This window comes from Uloborus diversus, chromosome 4 (genome assembly GCF_026930045.1).
Source record: "Uloborus diversus isolate 005 chromosome 4, Udiv.v.3.1, whole genome shotgun sequence".
Classification (NCBI taxonomy): Eukaryota; Metazoa; Arthropoda; class Arachnida; order Araneae; family Uloboridae; genus Uloborus; species Uloborus diversus.
Genome location: NC_072734.1, coordinates 114,399,765 through 114,423,978, shown reverse-complemented (window position 1 = coordinate 114,423,978; position 24,214 = coordinate 114,399,765). Strand labels below are relative to the sequence as shown.

The window sequence follows — 24,214 nt, the reverse complement described above, 5'->3', positions numbered from 1 at the left end:
TTATTAGTTTAAAGAAACTGATTGATGTGCGGATAGGCACCAATATTGCAAGGCAAAGCGTAATTATAAGTATTTGGTACGGACTTCAGAAAAGAGAACATTGGCAAAAAATCAAAAAAGGAAGAAAAATTGCAAACAAAATATGAGGCAGTGAAAAGCAAAGGGATGCAAGTGGACTATTTTAAGTTTCGAGTAAAATGCGGTTAACGAACAGATCCTAGGTAGGCTTTCATTGATTTTTTTTTCCAAATCTTGCTATACAACAGCACCTACCAGGGCTACTAGTACAATCTCTTGCCCCAAGACAGAGGAGAGGTTCACCTACCATTTGTACTGGTTATCTCCAAATTTTTAATTTCGCCTCTTGCATCACTTTGCTTCTCACTACCTCAAATGATGTCTTATATTTTGCATGTTTATTTTATTGATGAGAAGTTTCCAACTGTTTTTTTAGAAATGAATTTCTGACTGTTTGATGTAAAATTTGCAACAACCATTCCTAATATCGAATGAAGATGATTGGTTGTTTTCGGAGAGACTCCAAAATGTCTTTTTGGATTATAAAATTGAACATACCAATAGACTACATATGGATCGTGTGTCATAGTTTGGGCACCACTGCTTTAGGCTTTTTAAATCTCAGGCTCATCTGAAAATTAGGAAAAATTACTATTTCAATAGGGCTGTGGGCACTTGGAACAGCTTATTGACTAGGATCAGCCTTGGACCAGAGCCTGTTGCTGGTCGTCACATTTAAATCTGTATAAAAGGCCTGATCAAGTCCAACTGATGCCCAGGCCCTGGTAAAATTTGGTGCCCTCCTTTACAAGAAAATCTGCACATTTTCCAAAAAAGAGGAGGGAATTTACCCAAATTTGGTGCTCAGGTCCACGAACTCACAGGACCGTGCGTTAATCAGGCCCTGTTTGTATATGTAAAACTAACTTTTAGAACCAAGGAGTAATCAGCTATGAAGTATAGAAATTCATAAAGAGAGAAAGAACTCTTCAGACAATTTAAAGCTAATGTTTAAAGTCCTGGCTGGATATCTTTGATTGCAAAAGCTTAAATTTGTCAAAGCAATAATTGGTTATTTTTTTAGTTCTCAATTTATAGACTTTGAAGTGACTTTGTAAGAAAATCACAACACATTTAACACTTAATATTTTTTCATGGGTGTTGTGTAGGTATACATCAATACATATATTTTACTTTATAATTATCTCCATATATCAAAGTAAGGAACATTGATATATAGAGGGCTTTGTATTTCATCATCACACATTGTAATCTAGTTTACTGGTGCATTTCTTTTTAATTAGAAATTTTTTGCATAAAAAGGCCAATGCAGTTTGATAAATGCAGTACAACCTCCATATCTTGAATCTCTTGGGGAAAAGAAAAATATTAGAGTTCTCAAGTTGTCAAGGTTTTGTAAAAACTACACTAGTAATTGCACATACATGCAGTAGATATACCTCTATATATACTATGCGATCATTTTGCATAAAGATTAACAAGTTATTTTGAAATGGGTGATAATTGTGACTTTCTTCTTTTATCTACAGACTTCAAAGTTCTAATTTTGTCTTCAAAAACATTCCAGCTTTTCATTAGCCATTTCGTAAGGTTTAAAACACAGAAGGATAAGAAATTTTTTTCACTCGAACTACGAAAAATTCACCCCCTATCCTTAAAATGGGCATGTTTTCCAAAAAAAAAGTACAGAGCATCCAACCTCTAGGGAAAACACCAAGTTAAAAAAGACTACAGCACTCCTGTCATATCCACACTCCCCTATTATCTCTCTCCCCAATCCCCCACTTTCATATTTTCGAGAAAAAGGGAGTTCAGAGATATCAAGATTCTACTACAAATATTGTTATGGTGAATAATTTTTATATGTATGTGTGTGTTTGTTGTTTATGCTTTCCTTTTTGGTAGTAAAGAAAAGTATTCTAATCGGGAAAAGATTTTCATTCAACTATCCACTTAAGTCTTCATTTCACTCACCCCTGAATGGATGAGGGGATTTTTTTTTTTTTTTTTTTTTGGCCCATGCGTACGTGCATAAGTACCGAAGAACGTACGGGCGGCCGAGATATCCATTTTGACAATCCCCGAGTTAATTATCACAAGCTTTTTCCTGACGTCTGTATGTATGTACGCATCTTGTATAACTCATAAATAGTGTGCTGTAGAAGGTTGAAATTTTGTATGTGGACTCTGAGTGCGGTCTAATTTTACACCTAACCTTTTGATAGCATTTAAATATTCTAAAGGGATCTTTTGCACATTTTTTGGGGCAAATCAACATTAATTGCAAAACAAGACTAAAGTGATATTATAATTTGACGACCAGATGAAAGATGTATAATTCTTGTAAAGTATGTACGAAGAATGAACACAGCAAAGAACATATTTATTTTATAAACAAGCATAGAATTGTTCAAAGAGTATTCAAAAATCAGCAATAAATGATCCATGAAACAATTTTTCATTGAAAATTCATTTGAGTACTCATAAGGATAGATATTGATATACGATTATTTCTCATGTAAATTTTTATCTTTATGTACAAGCACTTTTTATTTTATTTTTTTCAAAAATTTTTAACATCTTTATTTGTGAAAGCCATTCGAAGACAAATGGCATTAACTCAAATCCACTATATATGATGCGAAATTTTTTCGCAGCAGTAAAGTATTTAACATGGCAATTCCAAGGGAAATTGACTGACATTTTTAAAGCGAAACAGTATTTTGTAACATTGAACTCAAAATATAAACTGCACAAAAGATCTTTTCTCCCGAATTATTGTGTTTCTTGAGCTGAATTTAATGGTTTAACTGAATTCTCAAAATGCATTCTGGATGATTTAAAAAAAGTAGTAAAAAACATTGTTCTAATTGGCTGACAATTATGAAAGTAACATTTTAGTCAGTTCCCATATTTTTAACTTTTTTTTTAATAATCCAAAATGTGTTTGGGAATTAAGAAAAAAATGCTTAAAATGCTTAAAAAATGCAATAACCCATGGGAAAAGATCCCAACAATGTATATTTTGCATTGAACATTACAAAATACTTCCTGTTTCAATTTTAAAATTTCAGTCAGTTACTCGTGAAATTGCCCATATGCAATTTCCATATTGAATATAAATCTAGAAAGTCACACATTTAAATTTATTATTTAATTCTACTTGGTTTCAGATTTGATCATTTTAACCTAACTAGCCATTGTCTCTCATTTAAATTTAGGTAAACTTTTCTACTGTGCTGAATGTGAAAGATGTTGACTTGATAAAGTCAGTATTGTAAAATATTAATTTTTAAACCTAAGAAGCTTTATAAATACAATACACTTAATATTTTGTTTTGTGTAGACATTTTTCACTCATTTCATATGTTTGCTCTCTCATACAGGGTGTTTCGAAAATGGGCGTACCCTGCCCCTCCTCCCCTTTAACATTATGTTAGCTATGGTTGAATATTTTTCATACAGTTACTTTGAAGTTTTAAGAGTCATCAACATTGGCAGAACATCATCCATGGCGTAACACAATGAATTCTGCTCCATGTTCTTATACATCTTTTTAGGGAGTTCAATGGCGCACCTTGTTTGAACACATACAACATAACTTTGATTTAACAATACCCAACTTAACCATTTCATCAATTTAATGATACATTTCACTGGTCTGGATTTGACTACATTGAATCTCTAAGCCCCTCGGTTTAACGATATCTTTTTCCAGTCCCATAGCAATCGTTAAATTAAGGTTATACTGTATTGTCAGTTTTCAATTTCAAGGTGTTTTTACCTAAAAAATTTTATTTTCAGTACAGTTCGTGCACAAAGGTGTTTTTTTTTTTTTAACTTGAGTTGTGTACTATTTATTTACCTAAAAAATAGTCTCAGGAATTTAAAAAATGATAAAGAAGGTAAAATATATTTAAGAAATAAAATGCTTTTCAGCATCTTTGAGCATAAATACACAAATAATTATCTTATTTAAATAAAAATCCTAACATTTAGATAAGCATCTCAGGAAAAAAAGACGGAAAAAGCTTTAATTGTATCACATTCAGTTAAAATGTTTAAACTAAAACAATACGCTATAAACTCAAGCTTGAATAAAGTGGACAAAATTTGAATAGTCATTTCTATGACTTATCTTTGCATTTTCTGATAAAGCAAATGTATGTAATAAAGACATTGAATATTTGTGTATAGTGTACTCAGATTCTATGCAAAAAAACTGCAATTGTAAAATTTAAAACAAAAATATGTTTGTTATAGTTATTTATTTATGATGTGAAAGAATGTCAATTAAAATACACATGAGTAACACATGATACTGCAAATGCTTCACAGTTCATGCAAAGCTTAAAGCTATGCCAGGAATTGTTCACAAACAGCAACTTGGCAAATATTTGGCATTAGTCAAAAAAAAAAAAAAAATGATTTGAATTTAATACACAAAGTTATGATTAGTGATTTAAACTATAATACATAAACATAAAAATCTCACTATCTTGACTACAACCTATACAAGTGTTTTGTTCACAGCAAAATATCTGAGCAGTAGAATGCAAGTCAAATATTTAAAGAGAATCTCATTGTGCACACTAATGGACATCTTTTGAAATAGATTTAAGCATTGAATCATTTCTTCTTTTTTGTTTGTCCTGTGACTCCTTTGATCATCGCCATCAACTGACTTGAATATTGCTGAACAAGACTCTGGGATTTCACACCAGGTAACAGTGAAACAAAGAGAACTGTAAAAAAGAAAATCAAATGTAACACATTTTCAATGTTATAAATAAATTTAAAATTACAGTAAGTTCATAATCAATTTTGTATTTTCTACATACTACGTATTTTCTACTCAATTTAACAAAATTGCATCAAGATAATTGAAAAATTGCAAGAAACACATAAATCATTTTCCTCGGCTCATCTTAGAAGCCTAATTTTAAAATCTTAATATTTATTACATTTTAACTTGACTTCTGAGTTTTGGAGATATTTTTATGGGAAATTAAACCTACAGCTTTCTTGCTTTTATTCATTTTTTTTTCCTTTTGAGAGAAAGTCGATTCAGCACTACAACAATACATATTTGAACATTATTATTATGAAGTTCATTCATCATGCATGCAAGGGTCATAGTTCATTTTGATGGTCTAAAAGTAGGGTATTTTTGTGAAAGAGCAGGACTAGAATTTTAATGAAAAATGGGAAATTGCAAAACAAAAAGTAATGAAACAATTATTAAAATAGAAAACCTCCTTACATATTTTTAGTTCTTCAGCACATATATTACTAGCAAACAAAGAAAAAGGCACTAAATTTGACTGGAGTATGCACTTTTTACTCAACTTATTAAGTGAAATCCCAGAATTACCAGAAAAAAATTAAGTTCTATATATAAATCAAATTGCAGTTTATTAAAGATTTTTTGCTTCAAAATTTTGATGAAAAATCATTCAAAAGCATGTAATCAAAAGATGTGTAAAATACTGATTTGCAATCAACTAAACAATATCAATATTTAACAAATCTACATTTTGGTAAGTTTTAATGCTAAAAATTTTTTAACTTTCAAATGAATGCAAAACTCTTGAATTTGTTGATTTGTTATGTGAAACTACTTGTCTTCAAAGATCTTGAACATAAGGTGATTTTATTTTGTGCATTTTGTAAGCCAGTTCTTTCAACTTTTATTTTTTTTTCAAATTCTGCAACCTAAATCACATTTATTTATTTTGACGTTTTTTACAAAAAAATAGTACAGATTAAAAATAATTTAAAGCAGAAGTTTACTTCATCAAAAAAGGGGGGGGAGGAAGAAAAAGAAATATTTGCACCTATTCTAATGCTGCCCCCCCCCCCCCCCTTTATTATTTTATCTTTCATATGTTACCCATCTGGTCTAATTTTTGCATAACAAATTTAAAAAGTACAGTAAAACTCTAACTGGTGAAATGCTTAAGTTAGGTTGAGTAGCAAAGTATGGTTGAAATTTAAGAGTTTAAATTGATTAAGTTTGTACTTTTTAAAGTTCTTTTCTCAGAGAGAAAAAAAAAAAGCTTTTATGCCTTTCTAAGAAATTCACCTAGTTGCATGTCTTTTTCTTTTGAAACAGAAAAAAAATTTCAACAAATTAGATATCCTACTTTCAGATTTATCCAGGGTTGGCTTTTTGCCGGCAGAAACTGGTTTTTGCCCTGCCAGTGGCAGAAACTGGTTATAACCGGTAAAAACCGGCAGAAACTGGTAGAAACTGGCAAAAACTAGAAAACGTTTTTAATAGCTCTAGTAATTACTTAATGACAGGCAATTAAGTAAAATAAAAAATATAACTCCATTTCGTCATTGCAAAAACTTAATATAATAGTTATTTAATAATTAGTGTAAAAATATGTTAAATAACAAAACTGACATTTCCAAAGCAAAGTAAAATTTATCATAGTTGAAATTGCTATGCGTTAGAAATTTTAGCCTTGTAATGTTGTAAGTAACAAATTTTTCAGTTTGTTGTTTATAATTATTTTGTTTGCATTTAATATAAAGTGTAATATATATATATATATATATATATATATATCAAATATTTAAATAAATACAGATTTGTTTTATTTCATTAAACTCTAAAATTCAAGAACTTCTCATTTTACACTTAATATAACTGAACAAAGCTATTCTAAAAGAGCTTAATCAAGCAGTTACTGATCATCATTTACTCGCCTATATGCTCCATCCAAAGTATTTGGGAGTAAATTTATCATGTAATCAAGAAGAAAGTGCCTGCACTTTACTCACAAATATTAACCCTGATTATGTACCTTATACCATTGCTTTACAAAACAAATCGGCCCCTTTTCCCAAAACCTATTTTTCCAATCACGTGGTGGTGCAGTTTGAAAAAATGTGCTTTAGATGAAAGTTATGTGAATCTTGCTTGTTCTTTGAGGATAATGCCAGCTAGTTCTGCTGGGATTGAAAGAATCTTCTCAAATTTCTCCTTTGTGCACAACAAATTGGGAAATTGGTTAGGTTTAGAAACAGCGTCAAAACTTTTATTTTGTTAGAGGCTGCTGCAGTGGGGAAACAATGTAAAATTTGATTTTGAATGGTGGTAGTGTTGTAAATAAATTGTATTTGGGTTAATATTTATTTTTCTTATACATTTTCTATTGTATGTCAGGAGTTGCATTTATGTCATTTTTTGAGTTTCTGCCAGTTTCTGCCGTAAATGTGGCAGAAAGGGGTTTTTGCCATGCCGGTTTTAACCGGTTTCTACCAGTGGTTTTTACCGCCTCGGCAGAAACCTGCCAACCCTGGATTTATCTCAACATTGCAAATACGGACAAAATGTTGGGGTTGCTAAATTTGTATCACAATGAGAACAAGAACCACTAATTTCGTTACCAGACAAATGATTAAGAGCTAGCTCAAATTGTAGCTGCATCCTAGAGATATTGAAGTAGTCCTGATTTTGGGGACAGAAATTGCTTTCCCATAATCACCTCTTTATTTCATGTTAGAAAAAGAAGCGTTTTCTCTATTTTAAAGGTGTAGAGAAAGAGGAATTTAAAATTAAATGTTTTACTCTAAAAAGATATAGATTTTTTAAATACTTTGAAGCACACAGGCCCTTGAAAACTTCCAAGAATTTTAAGGATTAAAGTTACATTTAAGGCACATTCTAAGGTAAAATATAATATATATCCTCAGTGCTTACCAATCAAATAAGTCAGGAACAAATTGTTTATCCAGTTGCCAATCCAAGCAGTTGTAACAAGAGTTCCCAAAACTGCAACAAAGTACTAAAAAAGAAATTTCATACAATTTTATTCTTTTAGAAACATCTATATAAAATATAAAAAAATACTTAGTGTGTAAAATTCAATTTAAAAATATGAACTCCGAAGTTAAAAAAAAAAAAAAAAAAAAAAAAAAAAGTTGATATTAAACTAATAGGATACTTTGAGAAGGAACCTATTTTAATAATTTATTTTCCATTTTTCCCAAACATAATTACTCTAAAGTGATTTGAGCCACAGGGGATGACAGATTCAATGGTTTGCATAGACTATAACGGACATTGTTTGGAGATATGTAGAGTTAAAATCTTTTCATGATCCTTTGGAAGATTATTTCCCACACAAGAAATAAACGGTTCATGAAAGGATTAAATGTGTGCTTAATGTATCTGTAAGTTCAGGGCCAAATTTAGACTTAAAAAGACCCAAAGCTATTTCAGGTATGGAGATCCTTTTGTAGTTCAAACTACATTATGTCTACTTTTATTGTTAAATAGACCATTTCTTTAAGCCCCCCCCCCCCTCCATTTTTTCATGAAGCCATGTCCCACCCCCTCCCCAAATGCTTGGATTCTCATTTTTGTATTGTACTTGGAGGGGAGGAGGAGTATTAGAAGAGCGATAAAGTAAACATCCTTCCCTCTTTAGGTAGGTCATAGAATATCTCCAAGCTGGGGAAAATTTAAAAAAAAAATAGAAATAAAATTCTGCACTTTGAGATCTTATAAGGGGAAATTGGAACTACAAAAATATCAGGATAAAGTAAGCAAACACAGACTTTTTTTAGTTAAACACTCTTTTGCAAAGTAAGATAAATAAACATAGTTTTTGGTTCGACAAATTGTTGACAATAACTGTCAAAGAGAAAGAGGGGGGGAGAAAAGATAATGCATCATCATTTCCTTTTAGTTTTAGGTGTAGTTAGTTTTTACCCCCCCCCCCTCCCTCCCCCCACAAACCCATCGACAAAAACAACACAAAATAAAATGCAAAATGATAAACAGAAAAAATGCTTTAAAAGAAATGATGTAGAGATTCCAAAAATAGGTAACGAGAGAGTAACATCTTGACCATTTGGACAATTTAACTTGACAAGAAATAAAATGATTAATTTTGAAGGCGTTCAAAAGACTTGTTTAGTTATTTTTAAGGGCTCTAGAACAAATAAAAATATTTAAAGAACTTCATTTGCACTTTCCAGCCTTTGACATCTTAATACTGTATAATTTTTCAGAATTGTTCTAACTCTGTAAGAAACACCTACTTTAAGTTTAAAAAAAAGATAGATTTAACATAACAATACCATTTTTTAGTTACAAGTACTACAGAAAACAAAAAATATAGAGGTAGTGTAATATTTTTTTTATTGTGTTAAACAGATGGACAGAATGCAGTATAAGTATGATAACAGCAAGCAATAACAAAAGAACTTCCAAAATACTGAATTTGGAATAAAATATATAGCAAGATAAGAAACATGAGAGACATTAAGATTTATTTTACACAATATGTTACAGAAACCTGAGAACCATGATTTTAACATTTTTGATGCTGGAGGTAGAAAGTACTTGAATTTGGCACATCTTAAGATTCCTCCCCTCTTACATTTGTCAGAAAATTTTTAACTTAAGGTTTGTAACGACATTTTTCTAAATTTTCAAAGTTTTTAATTTATTTTTCCAAGTACAGTCGAGTCTCGAAAATCCGAGTCTCAAAAGTCTGAGATTCCACTTAATTTGAGGTACTTTGCTGATATTTTTAAGGTGTGCTTTTAAAAGACAAAAAAAGGTTTATTCTGAAAATTGAATGTAGAATTTCTTTGACAACCTACAATAAGGTAATAAAAAGATATTGAGAGGTTAAACGCATAACGTCAATACAAAAAATAACATGAAATTAAGATGTTGTTTTGCCTCAAAGAACAAACAAAAAGCTCATTAGAAATATCTGATTGCAATTAAAAAGGGGAGAAGAAAACTTACTCAAGGATGATCAAAGGATATTTTTTTGGTTGCCTGCTAGTTTACACACAAGTACGCGCAGATACCAAGAAAAAAACTAATCAAATCTCGTTTAGGGTTAATTAAAACATAAATTAATGTTGCTATTTGAGTGATAAATTTTTCGAAGATACAATATTTCCTTTTCATAGCGTAATGAAGAAAACAGCGCATGCCCTTATGTAGTCCAAATATTTTTTCGGATAATCCGAGTTTTCAGTAATCTGAGGTAGTGCGAGCCCAAATTACCTCGGATTTTCAACTCTACTGTATTCTTCATTTTTTATAAACAAATTATGCATTTTTTTCGGAGTTAGGCCCTAACAAACCAGGGGCCCTAAACTATAGATTGTTTAGCTTATAGGTAAATCCAGCACAATGTAAAATATTACACAAAATTGAAAAAATAAGGTAAATAACAAAGACTGTCGCTTTCATTCTTTGATAGTGCATTAAGTCGTGTAGATAAGATCGGATTGAAGTACGACAGTCGACAGTCAATATGAATTTACAAGTGAAGAAAAAAAGATCATTTTCATACTTATAAAAATCTTTTCAAATAGGTACAATATGACCTGTCCCATAGATAGAAACTTGCAAGCCAGAATACTTGCAACTATGCAGAAGTTTTCAATGAAAAGTTTCCAAATGCCTGGAGAAACAGAATGGCTGAAGGAAGACATGTGCAAAACCTTTCTCTTTCAAGATCAAAGGATAAAATTTTAGCCACAGCCTTTAAATAAAAAAATATTGATGGATTTTTGAAAAATTGTTAAGATAGTATGGCGTGATACAAATTCATTCCAAGCAAACCTCTAAATTTTGTTATGTTTGGAATCTCATAATTTATACCCAGTCCAAAATTAATTTTTGAAAATAGCAAAAAATAGCTTCGTTTTATTATAGTTTTCTTAATATTTGTATAATATTGTTTTATTTATAGTTTTCAATTGCATCCCAAGCAAGCCCAAATGTACCCCCATGTAGGGGCACATGGTGAACAATTTTTGCATATTTTTATTTATTTATTTATTTCAATTTTTTCACAACTCTTTAAACCTGAGTAAGAGAAAAATTGAGAAAAGAAAATGAAAAAAGTTGTATTTTTGTTTAAAATAAAAAAATATCCACATGTGGTCGCCTACACACACTTTTCTCCAACTATTGTTAATTTCAAGAAGTATTGATTCTCAAAGTCACCCAGTAAGAGGATATAAAGTGTTAAGTGACAATATAAGTGGTATTTAAATATGTAGGCTGATCTTATAAGTGAGTAAAAAAATAATGAGATTTGACTGCAAGTGACTATTATCCATAGCAAAAGAAATTGTAAGTTTTGAGTTTTAAGAATTATTTCATTTTATTTTCAAAAAATACTAAATCTATACTTAAAAAACAATTCTCACAAATTCATGCTTCACATTATCTTTTAATGACAACAACACTACTTTGATTAAAAAAGTAAGAGTGAAATGAGAAAAAAATATGCAACTTTTTCCTTACAACATAAGGCTTAGATTCCTTTATCTGCCGAGCTGAGTCCCATATTGACTTTAAGAAAATGTAACAGCTGACTAGGCTTCCACATATTTCTTCATATTTTCGCTCACGAGCACCAGTCCTGAATTTTGGAAATTGAAAATGAATGCACAGTAAAAATCAAATTACCTTTTTAATACAAAAGTCATACTGTTCAGTTAAACGCCGACATGAGCAAGTAAACAGCAGTATCTACAAAAATGAGTTTTCCAGACATTTGAAGAAACACATTTTGGATTCCATACTAACAATACAGAAATGTTGGAATTAGTTATTTTCTTCTTGCTTTTTTTCAGCGGAAATCAAATAAGCAAGCTTTTACAATAATGCTAACCTACAATAGATGACAAAAATGTAAAAAATGAAAAATTTCCAGTTACTGCTTATACATTACCTGCCCGCTCACGGCAGAATGATGTTCACAATTGAATTCAATTTTAAGAATACTGCCAGCCCCGCTTAATCTGGTAACGGATAAATGAATACCCCACTTATACAAATAAAACCTCCCGGATCCGAATATTTCCCCATAGACTCAATGTTAAAGATCCCCACTTAATCAAACAATTTCCCTGGATAATCGAATTTTGTTATCTTTTGCAAATAGTTTTGCTGAGAAAAATTTTGAATAAATTAGAACTAAATTAAGAATAATTATTGACGTAAAACTATGAAGTAATACTTTTTGCCGACAACGGGCGAGAAAAACAACATTCATGTTCCATCAAAACGTTTCCACTATGCTATCAAATCTCTTTTGTCTTTGCCATTACAATAATAATAATAATTAAGGCATAGCATAGTCAATAATTAAATTAAATAACACAGAGAAAGATACACTTTGGACTATAATAAATTTATAAATATTAAATGTAAAACACAGTAGACGAGGAGGGGGAAAAGGGAGTCAGAAAAGTGTTCTTAAAAGACATTGAGCAAGCGATCCACTATTACGGAATTTTTCAAAAAATAAGGTTATGGAAAAAGGGGTCAAATTAAAAGATTTCATGACTGAAGTTGGAAGTTACTTTTTATAATTTCATACGTACTTGTAATGTATCTCTACATAGTATAAAATGAAGTCCCCAAAAAGCATCTGTGTGTTTGAACTCGCAAAACTCGAGAACTACCTGGCCGATTGTGCCGAAATTTTCACAGTTTGTTCCTTTAAGTCCTGAAAAGGTTTGCAGACCAGTTCGAATAAAATTCGATGAATAGTTCTTTTTTTAATTCCAATTTACGTCAAATTTTCACATAAATTCTCAAATATGGGGGTGAAAAATTGCTTGCACATATTAATATTACATATCGTTAGAAAGGGAAGAATTTTCCGCATTCTATGCAATTTGTTTCAATGCTCTAACTTTATTACGACGGGAGTTATTTGCGTTTTTAGCTGGAATTTTTTTAGGCTTAGCTGAAATTTAGGCACTATTTTCATCATTAAATAAATCAATAAAAAGTGAAGGAATTGTCCCACAGCTTTCTTTTTGACGCCATTGGAAAAAGCGACCTTTTTTACTTCAGATCTAACTCGACCTATGGTCGAAAAAATAAGCTTTAATCTCAAAAGGAAAAAAAGTTACAAGCCTTTTTAAATCAAGTTTAAGAAATCCCGATTCCATTCAAATTGTGAACCATTTTCTTTTGCATTTTAATTCCTTAAACTTCTTTTATTTTGTGTTTCCATGGTTACGCATTTTAAATCCATCTTTCTGGATTTAATTTCTTAAAAGTATTTTAATATCTGTCGTCATTGTTTGGAAGGGAAATCATGATGTTTTTCATTTATTTTTTACGCCTGATTGTTGAATATACGTCACTTGACACAATTTTTATTTTCAAGGTAGACCGGGCAAAGCAGCTAGTATATACTAATTATCAAACGGTTTTGTTCTTTATTTAGCTTGTTTCAAAAACGTTTTAACAGTAACATTAATTATTTCCCTTATATAGGTATTGATTTATAATCATTACGTTTTCAGACAAATGTTGTTGACAATTGAGAAAGGTAAAGAAAATTTCCCCGCTTAATCTAATAATACTTCTTGGAACCAACGATATTCGATTAGGCGGAGCCGACAATAGTGCACAAGTTTCATGAAAATATTTCAACTTCTCACTTGTAAATGTTAAAAAACAAGCTATTTATAAATATTTTAGAAACACGTATATAGCATAAGCAGTTATAGATTTTCAAAAAGTAAATACAGTGAAGCCCTGTTTACATGCTTTTGAAGGGACTGTATGAAGAAAACGTACAAATGAAAAAACGTATAATAGGTATAGGTGTATTAGACTCTGCAGGGACTCATTTAAAAAAACGTATAATTGATAAAAGCGTATAAAAGAGAAACTTATAAACTGTGCTTCACTGTAATTAAATAAATAAAATTACAAAAATAATGAAATTGCTCGCATATATGTATGTACTAATGCATAGTTTTTTAATGTCCACAATCCTAATTAATCTGTTTAATGAAATTCATACACTTGATAAAAGGGGAAAAAACTAAAAATCTTAAAACTTACTCCTGCGCTAACACCATTTTTTAGTGTTTTTAAAATAAGAAATATACGATAGTCTTAAAATTCCTGAACATAAAATAAAGTTCAAAAAATAAAAATAAATAAATGATAATAAATACACAAGAGAAAAAAATTTCAGTTGAAATATAATATTTTTTCAAACCACTCAAAATATTCATGTATGCAATATTTGCCTAAAAGCAAGAGTTCAAAATAATTTATATAAGTTAAATAAAACAGTGCATTTGCAGTATAGAATGCCAGAATTAAGGTGATAAAGATGAATTATCACACACACAATTGATTAAAAGTATTAACTAGTAAATACAAAGGAAGAATAATGACAATTACGTCCTTATGGCTGTAAGGGACTACATTTTTGTATTTGATCTATATAGGATACTCTCAAAATTATTATTGGAATTGTAAGCTTTTTTCTTCTTCAATTATAGTTGCTATCTGCTTTGTAATTACATAACTGCTAAAAGTTGATAATTTTAGAGGCAGTTCTTAATGTTGGTTGTACTAGATCAAGTTCTATATTCAAACAGAAAAAAAGTTGACATCCTGTCAATGTCTGAATGCATAAAACATAACTCAATCTTTAGTAGATGACACTTAACATAGTGTAGAAAATCGCGATAGATAGGTTTCCAGATACAGAAGGTGCTTTTTTTTCTTTAGACACTGAACAGATGAAAGGAGCCACAAAGAAAATAAAATGACCCACTTTTGGAATACATCTACTTCCAGATAACTTAGCAGCAAGGGCAGATGGATACAGCTTCTAGTTTAGGGGGGACCATTATCCAAAAGGGTGAAAGTGCAATTTTCAGGGCCAAATAGGGGTCAGGAACAAATTTTTGAAATAAAAAATACGGTATTAGATTATATTAGCTTGTTTAGGGAAGGGGCCGAAGACCCAACAACACTCCTTTGGATCCGACACTCCAGCTTTGCAGGTTATTTTCCTTGATTTCAACAACTTAGTGCACTTTTTGGTACTTAACTATTATTTAACTACATTATATTAACTAAATTATAATATAGTTAATATAATGATAGTTCATACATTAACTATTATTATATTAACCATATTGTAAAACAAAATGTCCTCTAATTTTTGATTTAGATTAGTTGTCTTGAACCAGTAGTCTATGGAACACACACGCAGATATCCTTTAATCCTTAACAAGAAAGGTGCGGTCTCACAGATTGCTCAATAGTTCATCCGATCACCACTATTTCATTTTCAGTCCGACTGAATGGTTTTTCCCAATAGCTTTTTGTTTTGTGACCTTGAACACCCCTCTTGCTTATCAGTACCTTTAAACAAGTGCATCTGGTTTAAATTTCATTGCAATCATTAGACAGTTCATTTCACTGCAGAGGGAGAAAGGTTTAGAGTAGACTCATACAATATTTTGTAAGAAAATGAATTGTGTGGATTTAATTGTTTTAATAAAAATACTAATTTTTATACTTTGCCCTCTCCTAAATTGTTACGAAGGCTAGAATGAACAATACCAAAAGAAGAAAACTGCCTTTCTATTCCAGCAGCTGGGTTGTTGTTATTTGATATATAAGCTGGATTTCTAGTTCTGTGACGTTCTTTCTATATTTCCCACTGCATAAAATTAATTTCACCGGCCATTATCAGTCATTATATCTGTAACATTTTTAGCAATCAATGCTGATTTTTAAATTGGGCCACATTTTGTTTGGAAATTGACTACAATGCTGACCAGACTGGGACACATTTCTTTAATGGTAAAATTCAAACCTTAATTTTTTTCATCCACACTAATTGAAATTTCATCTTGATTTAAGATAGAGAGCTTAATAGAACTCCAGCAAGATGGCATGCATAAATTGCTTATTCCTATATTGCTTTGCATTTGCTTCAAAAACTAAGCCCAAACTAAAAAATGCTTTAAATCATGATTTTAATCAATTGATTTAAATCCTGCCAACCCTGGCATTAATACTCAACAATAACTTACAATAGGCATGATAAATGTATCTCATATCATAAGACCAAGTTTAATAGAGAGTAAAACTAGAAATTATTTTTCCTGAGTTTCTACCAAAAAATATTTTGAAACTGTTAATGGAGTTTAAGCATTAATTCCAGACATGATAATGAATTCATCTGTTTTATGACATACAGAAGCGGTACAACATATAGCTTGTTTCTGCAATGCAAGGAAATCTGCAGCAAGTGTTATAATAGACTACAATAAAAGATACAACAAGGATTTTTTTCTAAAGACAATAATATAAGCAGAAAAATACCAGAAGTAAACATTTTCCTTACCATTTACTTGAATCAAAAAAGCTTGCACTCAAAATAGGTACAACATAATCAAGCACACAGGCAATGATGCCTACTATTGATAAAGTTGTTAATACTGATGGATCAAAGTACCAAAGCATTCTAGGGAGAGAAATCGTTTTTATTAAACTTTTATCTCATAATTTCTTCAAAAAGGACAAAAAAATATATATAATCAAATGAATAATGGAATTGCTGCAATAAAATTTTTGTCACATTTGCTAGTAGTAAAATAAAAGAAAAAACTTCAATTTAAAAACTATATACAGTCGAGTCCCGAGTTCCCGACTTACGCGAGGGATATGCTCCAAGACCCCTTGCGTAAGTCGAAACTTCGCATCCTGGAAAAGGATATGTGTAAAAACTTTTATCAATGTAACCAGTCATTTTAGACAATTGTAAACACCACCTCAAAGAGTTAAAAATCATTTTTTAATTATACATTACTGGTTTTTACATAAAGAACAGAATTTTATTTGTATTTAAAAAAAAACGCTTTATTCAACATAAAATATTGCTATGATGCACAAAATCAATGATTAATGGGAAAGAAAGACATAAAATAAACCAGTATGGTTTGTACAGTATGTAGTAAGAAAAACAAATGCTATATAGTTGTACTGTACAGTAGATTCAGTAATGATATTTATAACTTAAAAAAGTGAAGATGATGATGATTTATGCTGTGTGATCAAACCGTTATTCTTATGTATTGTTAAAAACACAATACAGTTGCTTCACTAGTTCTTTTATGACGTTCCCACATCTATGGCAACACCCCTCTTACTGGTTTCTAAAAATCCACAATACAAGAGCAACTTCCTGTTTCATGATTTTTGTATTTTGCTAGGATACTATTACTCGGTGAATTTTTATGGAAATCCTTTTCTTGACTTTTAACTGTACAAATGGAAGATTTCTCATATCTAACACTTGTGCTACTTTCTGACGCATTTTTTAGCTGAGCTTCAGCTTTTCGAGAAGCTTTTAGCTTTTCTTCAATTGTCAAAAACTTCCTCATTTTCTTTCTATCTTCACCAACTTTAGATGAAACTGTGCTCTTAGATGTCATAAATATTTTGTTAACTTTTGCATTTAGAATGAAAAAAATAAATGCAAAATGAGTAGTAGTTATTTTTATAAGCGGTGTTCAGACTACTACAGTGTGGGTAGTTCCGCTCTCAGTGATGCTAAAGGGGTCCATTCACAAAAAAAAAAAAAAAATAATAATAGCCCATAACAAAGCAGAAACTTAACACACCACGATTCCCTTCTGAAAATTTTCATGCTGTGGGCGAGGAATTCGCGCTAGGTCTAAAATTCTTTACTGTTAAAAAAAATTGCATTATAGCCATTTCCCGTAAGTCAGATCGTGTTGTAGCAGGAGTCGACAGTACATACATGCAGGCTGTTTTAGCAAAGACTCCTTAACTTAAATTAAATAGAAATTAAGTACAAATTTGTAATATCGGTATTTTTAAAAAAAATTGCTGTGGAGAAATGAGTTTACTGGTCTTTTAGAATTGGTTAAAATGGGATTTGATTGTAAGTATAAACATTGCTTTAAAAATATTTCTGCCACTATGTTGCATGATCAAAAAATTAATTTTGCAAAACGTAAAATTCTGTGGGCTTTTATAACCAGGGCTCTAGAGTCGGAGTGGGCAAAAACATATCAACTCCAGGCATTTTTTAAATTTTTTTCGTCTGCAACACTGTTGCAGACTCTCTGTACAAGTTTCTTTCTATGATCTGACCCAGTTGCTTTGATTACTTTTATAGCTCTGCATGAAAAAGAACAAGTGAAATTTTTTGCTTCTAATACAGTAATAGCTATAAAAAGTATACATAAATGTACAATATAAGACTCTTTGCTAAAAATATATGAAAAAACTAAGAACTTTTAGTTTCAAAAAGAAAATTAAAAATAAAACTTCTTTTTGTATCATATTTCTGAACCTTAACTTGTATAAATTACAGAAATTATCCTAATTTTAACATAAACCACAAGGATTTGACTGTTTCTGATACAGAATTCAAAACAAAATTCTACATTCAGTTTAATTATTATTATAGTCTTTTACAGAATACATTTTTAATCTTATACCATTAATTTTCAAAGAACTTACATAAAAATGAAAGTAACAACTCCTGCAATGATTCCAGGAAAATAGGGTTTTTCCCATGTCAACAGAGCATTCAAGTGGGTCAAGATTTCACGCCAATTTTCCAGACGACGCTTATATAACTTGACAAGTTCCTAAAGCAAGAAAAGTTAGGTACACTATTAAAAATCTTTTTCTTTAAAGGAAAACATGCTTTAAGAAAAAAACTTACGTGGTTTGTACAGCCTCAACAAGAATGTCTTGCTTCTGGTTTTGGAGGTTAATTCAATTGCTTTTTGCAGTACAAACACCTTAATAGAATGTACTGTACACAAAGGTTTTGGAGGAGGTCATTATCAAAATTTTGGATAAAAAATCGGAGAGGGTGCTCATAGTGTAGAATATTTGGACACCAGAGTTGCCATTCTAAAGTTTAAAAAAAACCTCCCCACAAATAAATCTGAAAACATAATAACTAATTGAGTAAAATAGTTGTTTTTTTATGTGCAACATTACTAAACTAAGCCAGTATTTACACAGCTCGCCTAAAACCATAGCCAAACCTAGCAAATCCTTTTATAGCATTTTATTATTTTTTCCCTTCATTTTCTATGGATGAAATTCAAAAAAAAAAAAATAATAATAATAATAATAATGTGTTTACGGAAATATATCTATATATATAAAAATCTCGTGTCACGATGTTTGTTCGGGGTAAACTCCGAAACTACTCAACTGATTTTTCTCAAATTTCATATCAATGTGTCATTTGGTCCAACTTAAAAGATAGGATAGTTTTTATAATTTTTTACTGCAAATTTCATATTAATTATGCAATAATAGTGTGAATTAATTGTTTAGTTCTAAAAATTCTTAATAGATGGCGGTGTAAGTTAATTAATCAATATAACTCTAACATCGTATGACTTACTGCTAAAAACACCATGATAAAAAAAGCTCAGAGATGTTGCTTAGAATTTCCATATAACGTTTCGGGATATTACAGGTTATTATTTACTTCCTGAGAAAATCAACTATATTTTTCAAAACGTTTCCTTGAATTGCTACAAATTGCAGATTTCACACCGTTGTGAAAAGTATTTTTCTCCACCAGTATCAAGATTAACTAAACGTATTTAATAGGTGTATCGGTTTCGGAGTGATAGCGGTTTGTCCAGATTGACTCAACACCCAATGAGTGCGAAAAGTTATCTAAGTTTAACAAACACACAAATGTCCAAATCCAGATTTTACACCAGAGATGAATATGAAGCTTTAGTTTTAACTGAAGGTTTTTGCGTTTCAATTTCAAATTTGCCACTTAGTCATTATGATATGCCGTCACTTGATAGTTGGGCCACCAACTTAGTTAACACTGATTTGCAACGTATAACAACAGAGCAATGACTCTGTCTTAGCTACAATTATTGCGAATAATGAGCCATTACTGACGGCTTTAAAAAAAAGCTCTCCTTTGATGCTGAACAAGTTGTCGATGAAAACAAAGCAGTAAACACTCCAAATGAATTTTTAAATTCCCTGGATACACCAGGAATGCGTCTACACGATTTCCGGTTGAAAATTGGCTCAACAATTTATTCTTTTTCGCGATTTAAACCCACCTAAATTACGCAACGGTACACGTTTCTACATAAAGTCAACAATATTTGTCGGAAAAGTTTAAAGAAGAAATGTTTGTGTTGCCACGTAATCCATTATTAGCGTCATAACTTTCAAACACATTTGAAAGGCTTCATTTTTGATTCGTTTAGCTTTTGCAAAGACCATAAATAGATTTAAAGAACAAAAAATGTCTTGTTTCGGTTTGTTCTTGAAACATAAATATTTCTCTTATGGGCAACGAAATATTGCCTACTCACACGTGGAAAGTTATCATACTTTTCGTATTAGCAAAAGACTGGTTGATCAAGAACATTGTGCACAACTTAGTGCTTAGACAGTTTTCAGTTTTCAAATAATAGAAACAATAGTTCGAAGTCAATGTTATCTACTTCATTGAAAAAATTTAATTTTTATACATTTTTAATTTAGTTAGTGTATTTTGTAAAGAAGTTATTGATTACAAACTATAGAGAAAGCTAATGTGAATAAAATGTAGTGTAGAATCTAAAAGTGTATGGTGGTTTACGCTTAGTTTCTACATACGGTTATTTTACAATCAGTTTCAATATTTACTATCACTTTCAAATTTTTTTTTTTTTTTTTTTTTTTTGCAGAAGTTATACTTACAAAATTTACTAAGCGTAAGTATAGTGCTTTTTCCATAGAAAATTTAGTTAGTACTTATTGAATTCAATAAGTACTTTCTTCAGCCTGCACGGTAAAAAAAAAAAAAAAAAAAAAATCCGAAACGTTACCGAGTAAAAATTTTCGATAATTGCTTGCAGTTCTGGCTAAGCTTTGGCTATGTTTGCATTACTGCTTATAGAAGTTCCTTAATAAATCAGAAAGGTGCTAAGCTTTTTTTTTGTATCCCTTCCTAAGTTTACACTAAAGTTCCAGAAACACGACTAACTTCAAACGGGGAGATCTTCGAATTTTTCAAGAGGCTTCCGAGATGATTTCAGGAAGGTTATTAACTTTTATCGGAAAACTTTCCGGGTTTTGGCTTGACATGATACTGGCAGAAATTGGCCACATCAGCTGCCCATAATTTTCCAGGAACATTTAGGAATCGTTTTTAAATTGAATAACGCCCGTTATCAATCTCATATGTTATAAAATCGGCTATACTATTTTAAGCTCTATTTAAAATATTTATTTGATTCTATCAAAATAATGAGTTCAAGTTTATTTTAATCCAACTTCTTTGCCACAGTAACGCGTGGCTGGGTCAGCTAGTATATATATATAGTTGGTCATAATTATAATTTTTAACACTTTACTTACTGCAACTTCTTTCTTCAGTAGTCACAGTAATATGTATTTTAAGGCCCACAGGGTGACATCCTGGTTAGATATTGGCCTTTTGGACCTAAAACTACAGGCTCAAATGCATCTCCACTCCAAGGATTTTAAACTGTCAAACTCTGTGTCATAGCTGTGCAATTATCCCTTGAGGGCCTGTTTGGCTTAAGCACTCTCAGCTAAGTTTAAATTCGTTGCACAGTTTTACATTAGAGCCCAGGTGCCTCCATTTGGTGGGAAGAATCATCAAAATTATTGAGCTAATTTAAGTATCACATCCACAGCCACATCAAAGAAATCATTTTATAATCATTTTCCAAATTTTGAAGAAGAAAAAACTAAAAAAGGCTTAACATAGAAAATAAATAAAAACTATGAAACGCATTTCTTTTCCTTTCTTTTTTTTTTTTTTTTTTTTTTTGCAGTAACTTACTGCAAAATATTTAGCTTTGCCTTCAATTTTGGAGATTAACCGCAACATTGCTGCGATCCCTCGTCTGGTGTGTTAATGCTACATTAGCTACCAGTTTGTTTGGCTCTCTTAAGAGGTTTTCCGCTTCCAGCTCAGTTACTTCCTATTCCTGGCTGATGAGTGCTAAAAAACACTAAACTGCAGTCCTCGGATGGAATAACTGAGCTGGTGGTGCATTTTATGTCTGGATCACATCATTACTGAAATAACAACAACTAAAACCACAAGTGAACAATTTAAAAAAAATAATGATGAAATGCTGAATTTCATCTTTAACTATTGACGCCTAACTTCTTGTTTGGAGTTCTAAGTTCCTGTACCATTTTTAACTTTACAATGAATTGCAAGATACGACACTGATCTATTACTTTAACAGTTATAGGATATTACAGAATTTCTTTATAAGGTGCTCCACTATTAATTAAGAGAAAAATTAGTTTAAATCTACTGTATTAGAATTAATCTGAAAGAAAACACCAACTTTTAAGAGTTATTATCTAACAACCACAAAATCGTCCTCAGAAAATATTGCAGATAATTTGCAAACATTATATATGTGCAACATTACAAAAAGCAGAAAACTGACATTTCCTAAACTACATTAAAATTTATTCCAGACAGAGTTTTCCAAAAAGCTAAACACAGTAGACTCAAGCACAAATTTAACTATTTTAAGAGCATAAATTTTTGTTTACCTGTTCTGTTTTTTGAGACACACCCTCATCTTTTAATTCTGAATCATCGCCCATTGCAGACGATATTTGGTCTCAAATCCTTCTTGTTATCAAAATATGATTACTGAGCAAAAATTTGATAAACATCAAAGTTCTCAGATCCTTTTCTTTCTTTTGTCTACTTTTCAACAAATTATTCGATTCCAAGACTTTATTCAAAATAAAACATTAAAATACATTTGTAAAAACAAAGTACCAGGAATTGGTAAACTGAGAAGCGACAGCAACAATGCTGAGCGTGAGCATTGAGAGCGCTCAGCACCGAGCATGCTCAATTTTAGTTCTGAAATTTAGACTTTTGATTGGTTGTAGAAATGTTTGTTACGCCCTTTTAACGAATTAATGCGTAGTTTATCCGAGATTTTATCAAAGAAAAAAAAACTACAACTGCCTACAAACGGGAGCATTGACGCCTGATTGGACGGAAAAAGGATACAAGTTGCGCCTTAATCGCTTTTGGAGTTCAAATAGGAAAAGCATTGTTGCCTCCTGCCTCGTTGAACTGAAATTAAAAATTAATCATCATTTTATGAATATTAACAATAGTAAAATAATGTAAAGCATACGATCGCTTAACCAGTGGAATGCCAAAAGTTGCGTGATAATCTTTCAAGCAGGATCGTCATTTCAAAATTTTCCAGGAGACCAAAGCAAAGGAAAAAAACAACAAAATACGTACAAAAATGCCTAATTTCATATGTTTCTGAAATTCAAGTGGGGTCGATTGACCCCCCTTTCTTTTGATTGCCGAAATCACGTTCAATTAAATGAGATACGATGAGAGGGGATGATAAAGTCCCTATACGGACTCTATCATCCTCTCCATATAGGGATAGAGTCCCTATAGGGACACTATCTACAATCAAAAGTTCAACAAGACTAGACCCGTCACTTACGTGGTCTTGGAAATTGCAATGGTCACGGGCAAAACATTGGTGCAGCCACAGGAGGGGTTTGGGATTACAAGCTAAAACCACACTCTAAGAACTCCGACAAATTCATTCCCTCGTACAAATCAAATCAATGAAGAATCAGTATTGGGAACTGAAAGTAACAACACGTCATCTGGTGTGAGAATCTAACTAGGAAACGATGGCGATTGCCCAAGGGCGCCCATATGTAAAGTTTTAAGGGGGGAGGAGGGGGGGCTTAGCTATTTTCCCCATAGAAAGCGATTTCAGTACAGATTACAGTTATTAAAATTTGAGATTTTTAATAACTTATTCATTAATTGCTGAACAAGAAATGTTTTTACATTTTTGCAAAGAAAAAAGTTCTAAAAGCAAGGAAGTTCTAATTTCAAAGTACCCCCCCCCCCCTCCATGGGCGCCCTTGTGATTGCCCATTGTTCCGTGTGTTAAACTTTTAAGCTAAGAAAAATTAATGTGATTCATGTATTTTTACTTATTGAACTAAAATGAAAAGCTCTCAAGCTATTATATCTGTAGAAACTCTTGTTTAACCGTTAATCTTTCTGATAAATCTGAAAAATTCCATCACAAGAAAATTTGTCTTATCACTCATACTACTTACGGTCATCCTAGTCATCCAAGTGTATGAGATACGAAAAGATTTTGCAACATAAATCACTTGGGAAACTGACCCTTAGTATATGTTGGTAAATTACTACAATCTGCTTTCTGCTATGATACAAGTATGTTCTAGCAACCTTTTTATAGCAATAAACTTGAGTTAGACAATAGATCAAAGATGAAATTAGAAATTAAAAAAAATATG

The 24,214-nt window shown here is 31.2% G+C and overlaps 1 protein-coding gene across 1 annotated transcript; it reads right to left on the bottom strand.

Annotated features, from left to right (window-relative positions):
* Positions 1 to 2,413: 2,413 nt before the first annotated feature.
* Positions 2,414 to 22,737, bottom strand: LOC129219993 (ADP-ribosylation factor-like protein 6-interacting protein 1). The gene is made up of 6 exons (XM_054854317.1): positions 22,439 to 22,737; positions 18,368 to 18,498; positions 16,221 to 16,340; positions 11,339 to 11,456; positions 7,754 to 7,838; positions 2,414 to 4,784 (listed from the first exon to the last, which is right to left on the bottom strand). The coding sequence occupies exons 1-6, from the start codon at positions 22,490 to 22,492 to the stop codon at positions 4,669 to 4,671; spliced, it is 624 nt and encodes a 207-aa protein (XP_054710292.1). The 5' UTR covers positions 22,493 to 22,737; the 3' UTR covers positions 2,414 to 4,668.
* Between the last annotated feature and the right edge of the window lie 1,477 nt (positions 22,738 to 24,214).